General features: G+C 38.4%; 1 protein-coding gene across 2 annotated transcripts in view; it reads left to right on the top strand.

Moving 5' to 3' along the window:
- The first annotated feature begins 571 nt into the window (after positions 1-571).
- The window catches only part of Dmrt99b (doublesex-Mab related 99B), a 33,778-nt gene continuing 25,556 nt past the window's right edge, over positions 572-8,793 (top strand). The window contains exons 1-3 of one of the 2 annotated variants that reach the window (XM_072021736.1): positions 572-938; positions 1,163-3,339; positions 5,196-5,547. In XM_072021736.1, the coding sequence (XP_071877837.1) occupies positions 3,070-3,339; positions 5,196-5,547 (622 nt within the window). In that variant the 5' untranslated portion in view covers positions 572-938; positions 1,163-3,069. Of the gene's footprint in view, positions 3,340-5,195; positions 5,548-8,793 lie in introns of both variants that reach the window. The other variant, XR_011803116.1, reaches the window with a different exon arrangement.

The raw sequence follows: 8,793 nt of genomic DNA, 5'->3' as shown, positions 1-8,793 counted from the left end.
GTGCCATTCACTGGAGAGCGCACGGTCAAACGCATTACTTTCGTTTTACCAATTTTCTATTCTGCCAACAATCCAACGATGACGTATACTTGAAAATAAACGTGTGTTTATGTCTTTACGCTATTTATCATTATGTCACTGTTTTACATGCAACGCGATGTACTACGCGTTGATATATTTATTGAAAAAAGAAAAAAATATTACACATAGACCTTAAATATAGATATTAAATATTAATTTATAAAGTAACTAGATATGTATATCTATTGCGCTTACTAGTTTATAGGTACGTATTGTAAACTGCTTCTTCTAGATAAGTTATAATTATCATAACATAATATCTTTGTAACGAGCTACCACAAATAAGTAAAATTTTAGGTTTCATTCCATCTTTTTTCCTTGCTATGTATTTCTTGCTATGTATTTCTGGACCGTATGCATATAAAGGCGATACGATGAAAGTTACATTGCTTACTTTTAGGTTAGAATCACTTGTATATATTATAAAAACTTACCTTATGAGAACAGTATACTTACTTACAATTAGTATAGTTAGAATATAAAGAATGTGTTTATGGTATTTATCTATGTTTCGCGGTTTTCGTGTAACACGTAGTGCTATTTGTATATTTTTAAAAAAATTAGAAAAAAGTGATACGAAAAAGAAAATGTCAGAAGAATTCTAAATAGCTTCTAATGATATGTAATGTGAATTTAAATATTGTATGTACCTATTACATGTAATGTGACACGAGCAGCCATAAGTACGAATAATCATTATTGAAATGCAAATACCGGTTTCTTCGAAACTACACCGATATAGTTACTTTCGTTCGCATGACTAAGTCAAAAGAGTAATAGTGCCATTGTGCGCGTTACGCGAGCCGAACGTGCATTGTTGTACGCAACGCCTGTAGACAGGCAGGAGTAGAGGTTAGGTAAGCAGAGAGATATACAGGATCTAAATCGCAGAATGCTTAATACATAGAATGCTTTTATTCGGTTCTCATTGCGAGGTAAATAACATCTGTACATTAGATCACTATAAAATCGGTCGCCATTCGTGAACGACAATAGGGCTTCCCCCCATTGAAACTTCATTGTAGAATATGATTCAAGAAAGGCTCGTCGCTATGACGTTGTGTGCCCGTGTGGTTTACAGAGAGTGGAACTCGATGGATCTGAAAAAGAAAGAAACGGAGAAGAAAAGCAAAAAAGGAAAGAGAAACAGGCGAAAAGAGATGGACTATCGTGACCGAGCGAATCGAGGTAAAAAAGGAAAAAGAGAAAGATAAAGATTTAAAAAAAGAACGAAGTGGAGGAATAAGGAAAAAAAGGAGAAAAATAAAAAAAAGAAAGAGAAAGGATATATTCCTTCCACGAAAGGGACGAAGAAGGCGCGCACGGTTAAAAACAGTCCCGACGAAACAAAAGGCGGAGCATAGAGAGAAACGTCTGAGCATCGCTCGCATTGTATTTTACGTTGGAACGGGTTTTAAATAAAAGAGTAATGTGTTTGTCCGTTTTGCCTCCACCAGCACGATAGAAAATACACACGTCTGATACGCGCTTCTGTACGCATAGTTTATCGAGGGTGAGTAGGTAGGTGGGTACGTGGTTAGGTATGTCCCCCTTTCACCCCGAGCCAGATATAAACTCTTAACATCTTGGTGGAACAGCATGTTCGGCCAATCGGGTAGATGCGCGGGCGTGGCCGTGCCTAAGCGCGGCTTTGCGTTTGGCCGAAGCTCCGGGGTGGAACACTGTGGCACAGTGTTTTATTTCGCGCAACTGTGGAGGGGCTGTTAGTTTCTGCCCTATCCCTCCCTGGTAAATTCCTTCTCTCTTTCCCCTCTCGCTCTTTCTTTCTTCTTTTGCCTATTCATCTCTCTCCTAAACGTTCCACTTCGCTTTAACGTCGGTCTCTTTCGTGTTCATTCGTTTCTTTTCGTATTACTGTATTCCCACCCGGACGGTACCCCTCTCCTCTTCACTTTTCCACCTTCTTCCACGTTTTTCCTCTACACTTTCCGTTTCTATCTCTATCCATCTTTTTTCTCTTTCCCTCGTCTCGTTCTTCTCTGCCCTCTTGACTGCTTCCTGGTCCCCTCGCGACATTCTAAAAGTCCCCTCCCACCCCTCGATATTCTCTACTCCCCTCCTCCGCGTGAACGCGCCCCCCACCTCCTTATTCGTCCGCCTTCAGCTCCCTCTTTGCTGCTGACACCATCACCGCCACCGCTTCTCTGTCTCTCCACGCTACCTGAATCGACTCTCCCGGGATGCTGCAATTGTTGACAATGCCCAGAGAGTGAGAGAGAGTGCTGCGAGAGGAGTCGGGGCGATTCCGCATTTCGTACCCCGACACCCGTACGAGCGGTGGTGCCGCCGCTCTTCTCTGCCGGCGAACTTTCGGAAGTGCAGGCGCGTGCGCGTGCTATTAGAGCTATCTCTCTCCGCCTAACTGGTACACCATTTCCTCTGTCTTTCTTCCTTCTTTCACTCTATTATATCCGTCTCTCTCTTTCTCGTCCTCTCGTTTCTCGTTTCGCTGTACGGTGCCGGTTCGAGAGTTTCTACCGAACAGCGTTAAATGTGATTTCTTCGGTTGAAGTAAGAAGAGCCCGTGTACCGCTTAACGCTGTGGGCCTCCTTTATCGACCAATGATTCAGTGTGGCCACTGACGCGGCCAAATATACGAGGTATACATATACAGTGTGCATATCCTGGAAACGATAAAATATATGTACTGATAGAAATATCGGTTACGTGAGTTAATAAATCGGTTATGAGAAATACTCGGTAGTGAACGATTTTACGCGACGGGTGTTAGAATGGGAGCGACGCGTGTCAGTGCGAACTGGGCTTTATGCTCGGCCCAAAACGATTGTCCTCGGTGATCGAGCCTATTCTATTGTGAGTTTAATGACGATGCCTACTGATCCGTGATCCTTGTTGATTTTATCGCTCTTTCGTACAGTGGTCATTCACTGGTTTTGTTTTTTTTTGTTTTTTACGTTTTCCATTGATCACGTTGATTCGATTGTTGTTCATTATATATTGAAACAATGTCGTTACCGCGGGGTGTCGGTCTTGGTGTCGACGTTGGTCAATTGATGCAACACCAGCAACAACAGCAACAACATCACGTGCTACCAGCCGCGTTCTTCCTTCGTGCCAGTGCCGAGAGATATCAAAGGACACCGAAGTGTGCGAGATGCCGTAATCACGGCGTTGTTTCCGCGTTGAAGGGTCACAAACGGTATTGTCGTTGGCGGGACTGCGTGTGTGCTAAATGTACACTGATCGCTGAGAGACAACGGGTTATGGCTGCCCAGGTAAACTGTTGTTATAAAATCTTTGTCAAACAAGACGAATTATCGTTCGATTTCGATAACATCTGTGAGAGTAATAGTTTGTTTGGATAACATAATGATTTGTAAGAACTGTTCAAATAGTGATGTACTAAGTTTGATCAATGAGAAGAGTTTGTATAGTGGTACATATCTAGAAGCTCTAAAGAATGTGAGGTTAAATAAAACGTCGTGATACGGTTATCCTTAATTGTCAAGAAGTAATAATTTTCTTTCAAAAGATATCCTTTACCAATAAACAGAATAAATAAACGCAATTATATATATTTTTTAATGGTTTGTTGTTAAATGGTCAAATATCTATTTCGTACATCATTGTTCTTTAGACAGATATTACATCATGTAACTACTTTATTTAGAATTTTACAATATAATCATATTTTAAATTCTATGCAGTTTATGCAAGTTATATGAAATGTAACATAATCATTATCTTATTAGTTGAAATTATATTTAGATGTTTTACGATTAAAATCTTTTTTTGAAAGATTAGCTATACTTGGATGCTTTAAGGACGATTGAATTTAAAAATGTTACTAGGCGTCGCTAGTAGAAAATACATAGTGACAGGTTTATAGCCAATAATGATTCGATAATGTGTTAAAATAAATAGATAAAATTGTTATTGTAATAATTAAAAAATATGTACATATATGTGTACTTAGGTTAACTAAATCCTAATTCATTAGTGGAAACTAAGAAGTACCTGTAGCAATTGCGGTAGAAGTGTTAAAAAGGCGGGTTTTCATTTTACATCGTGTAAATCAACCAAGGAAGCGTGAACTAATTCAATTGGGATCAGCACGAGGGTCTTTCGAAACATGTGATACTCTTCTCTTATTGTTTTACATGCTTTTGAACACGAATAGAAAATTAAACACTTGTACCATTATTGGAACTCTAGAAATAATGAAACTCTTAATCCTAGTCTTTAAAGTACGGGCGTCTCATTATATTTCTTCAAAGAGTCACGAATAATGTTTTGAATACGTAGTTTGATCACTTTGATCCTCGTTGGATCGTAACATTAAACCCACTCGAGGCCCTGAATTCAGGATCCTTATACCCTCTTAAACAGGTTAGGTTATTTTAATACTCATATCACTGCCTTTGTAACTAGATTAAGATAGTCAATATTGTAATAGGGAAGCTAGAAATGATAAGAACATCAACTGATTTCTCTATCTTTACCATTAAACTAATATTACTAGTGTTTTATAAGTCAAGTTACCAGTGTTAATAAATTTTAGTGCATTAGAATAGTACAGTTTTTCAAGCAAATCTCTAAACTACAAGTCAACTGATCTACCCTCCATTAAATGTACGATTATAAATCATACATAAAAATGGTTATAGTAAAAATCTCCATCCTACAATTTATAACTCGACAAACTCGCTTTATTGTGTAGAAAGGTGCAAATAACTTTTTCCTTTATCTTTTTGATATCTGATAACCAAAACTAACTAGGATTTATAAACCATACAATTTCATCAAAAACTCAAAAATAGCCATTTGAACCAATGAAAACTAAAATTTTCCTATTTCACCCACAAGGAATATCCATCTCAGTTCTACACTCAAAAATGAGCATCTATAATTCAACTTAATCCTCAACTGATGTCATTAGATCATATACGAACTACAATAGTCTACATTAATTTATTCAATTTTAAATTACTATATTTTAATTCGCATTTCTTACTTGTGCGTTCTGACGTATGATCCAATGGTCATTACTTGAAGGTTAAAGAAAAAGAAATCAAAACGTACTTTTTCTTACTAAATTCAATTCCTGAACTGACAAAGAAACAATTCGCAGGTCGCGTTACGGAGGCAGCAGGCGCAGGAGGAAAGCGAAGCTCGCGAGTTGGGCCTGCAATTGCAGTACAATGCGGGCAGCTGCACCACCGCACCCGTGTTGCCTGGCGCAGCGAGTGCTACCACTCCAGCTGGCAGTCCGCCCCCGCACCCGGCCCATGTAGCGAGTCCTGCCGGCCTGGCAATTCCGGCGGCTGCGGCTGCTGCGGCGGCGGCCGCCGCTGCGCATATCCAAACGCAACTCCAACACCAACAGCCCGATTGCGGTCTCCTACAGCGGAAAAGACTCCCCCAAGACGAGTATCGGCAGCCCAAGGTCGAGAAACAGGAGTCGATCGGCGGTGGAATTGGCGGTGAGTGAAATTTTAGTTTACAATTGCAATTACCGATATTGTACTCGAAATATGCAACGTTTCCTGTTATACATATACATATGTACAATATATCTTATTACAATATATCAATATATCTATCTATAGAAAATGATGACATTAAAGAATCAATTTAGTGAGTCAGCTTGCGAGCGAGTTCAATTTTACTTGGAATTGCGGAATGTCGTGAATGAAGGATGTAAGGTTTTATATGATGCACAACTTAATATTGGCGATATTTAGGAATCAATTGTTAATAATATTATTAACGAGTGGAATTTTACCTTGGGATTATTGTAGTTGGAAAGATATGTTAATTACGTTGAGTATGTTGAAGCTACAAACTGTGGAATTTGGCTTTGGATTTGCGTAATGTTGTAATCAAAGGCTATAACATTTTTAATCATACGTAATATGATATTGACGATAAAGACATTGATCTCCAATAAAATTTCATATTAATGTAGTTTCAGAGTTATTACAACTGGGGAATATGTATAGTATAGTATGTATTCCACGCGTTACGTATTATGACATTAATAATAACGATATGGAGGAATCGATCATTGATGGAATTCTATGCGATACCTATACAACATTCTGCACAGTTTTATACACAATACAAGATGTGCGTGGTATATTTGTTTAGTAATACCAGCAAATATTTGCAATATTATCAACATCTACATACTTGACACGTTCATTCGTCCTTTTCCGCGCATAATACCAGCGATCATTGAGACCAAACAGGTGGGTCATCGTCGAAATCGCGCGCGCGACGCGTTGGCCAGCGCACGTAAATCAAGAGTGGCACGCACTTTTCGTTCTGATGGGAAGGTGAACAGCACACGCGTATGCACTTCACGGAGGGTGAGAATGAGCCTAGCAAGGAAAGAATGAAGTCTCGAGGAAGGAGCAAAGGGTCGTGTGCGCAGAGAATTAAAAAAAGATGAGAAAAGGAGAAGGAAGGGAAAGAGAGTGGGAGAAGGAAAAGGAAGAAAAAGCCGCCACTAACGAGTATACGAGACTTTAAGCTTTGAGTGGTATAATAAGGGGCCAGGAGTTTGGCTATTATTTACTTAACATTATGGTCTCTGGCCACTTGCCCTATTTAGTCGCGTATGTTCACGCACGTTCCTAATGGGCACTCGTACGCAACTCAACCGTGCTAAACGCATGCGCTCTATCTCTTTCTCTCTCTTTCTCTCTTTCTTCCTCTTTCTCTCGTACTCTCACGCACGTTCTACTCTTGGTCGCGTGTCATATTTTTGTTGCTCGTATCGCAGTTTGTGGAATTGTCGGAATAGCCATTGGTTACAAGAGCATAAAGAGTAAGTGACGTTGGTTGTCTAAGTCTTCCGTTTTTGTAATTTAAGGTTTAGGAAATTTGAGAATCTCGCCTTTTGAGCTTTTAAAGCTTTAAGAGCAATGGGATTAGTAGGAAACTTTTGGCAATGGTATTATCAGTAGGAATATACATCTTTTCTGATATTTTTATAGTAAATATAGAATATAGTAAAAACCTAATACACTAGAACTAGTGAAATAGATTGTAGATCTCTGCATATTTCTCTACATTCTATTCATTTTTCTATAATTGAATTTCCAATAAAATCCACAAACATCCATAATCTGTTAATAACAAATATATACAATACAAAAAATAATATAGCTGTTTTCTAGAATTTTTTGCAATAGACAAGAAATCACTTTTCAATACTTTTCACAATCGTTTTTCCTGTCTCCTTCGACTTTCGTGAGGATCTTAAAATCATGGAGATGGAAACTTCGATTTCGCTCGGTTTCAATTACACCTACGCCTCCGTTCTTAGACTTGGTCGACACACAGGAGGTCTCTCATCCCTCTGTGAAAGGTGGAGAAGGGTCGCACGAGTAATACACACAGGATATCTCCTCCTGGTTCGATCTTCGAAACAGAGTGCTTACAGTAGTGTGTACAGACGAGGCGCGTCTTCAGTCGAGAAGTTTAGCCGTAATTGAATTTCTCGGGCCAGTGCCTACCACCGCGGGGGATTCTCGACTGGTTTGTTGGTTGGTTCGATGGTCTCCTGTATTCTTGCTAGGTCGAAGATCCTGAGGTTGCCAAGAGAGGGTTCATGCACTCTCGCTCTCTTTCTAGTCGCTTTTCAAGAGGGTCTTCCACGATGATACCGTCTTGTACATCTTCTAGACGAGATTCTCACCCTGAGTTTTGAATTTGAATTATCGAAATTGGTTTTTAAAGCTCGTGAGCTTTTTGGGTTTTGATTCATATTAAATCATATACAAATCATAAACATATAGATAAACGGATATAATACGTTCAATTTTTCTTACTTTTCTCCTAAAATATTTTACACGTTACATTATTGTATCGAGATATAAACCTCTGATTGACTGTAATTTGAATTTGAGACTAAATATACTAATTATAAATTAATGTATATTTATAATAATTTATAATAACAGTTAAGTTAATCGTATTGAGACTGTCGATGTTATATGTATGTATGAGAAATTAAAATATATGAAATGCACATGCAAAAGTATGTAAAATATTAAAAATATTGCATTCGTTATATGTAACATTACACTTAGTTCAAACAAAAACATCCGCAGTCTAATCATCATATTCTGTGAGACTAGTAAGTGAATGAGCAGTAACATAAATTTTAATACATTATTTTTTGCTAGAGATACGAAAATATTGAAATAATTCCATCAATATATTATTACTTATGCTACACATACACTGCCGGCCATAGGTATTGCACAGGATATTCTCCTTTCTCTTAACGAAAAGCTTTAACCAATTTTACTTTATTTAGTCTTTCCCATTGTAGGATACCTATAATATAAATAAATTCAAAAATTTACAATAAAGTAACTAAGAACTAAAAGCAATGAAATATATTTACTCCGCGCTACTCAGAAAGTATCCAATTATATTCCTAGCCGGTAGTGTGCGTTTCTCCAATGATTTTATCAAATTTGTTCTGCATATTCATAACTCGACTTACATACTCGTATGTAAGTACTATATGTATATCATTAAAACGGGATAACATACTTACACGGAGAGACGATTACTCGTAAAAGGAGGATGCGACGTAGATTTGGTCTTTCCAGGGAGGACTCCTCGAATGTTAGGTAGGATACGCTTTGTACCGGGTCGTACACACGCGAAATGGAAGAACGTTCCTTTTGTGTGTACGCGCGCGGTACACC

Source organism: Bombus fervidus, chromosome 2 (assembly GCF_041682495.2).
Source record: "Bombus fervidus isolate BK054 chromosome 2, iyBomFerv1, whole genome shotgun sequence".
Lineage (NCBI taxonomy): Eukaryota > Metazoa > Arthropoda > Insecta > Hymenoptera > Apidae > Bombus > Bombus fervidus.
Note: the sequence above shows the minus strand (reverse complement) of the source record. Positions and strands in the feature narration are given on the sequence as shown.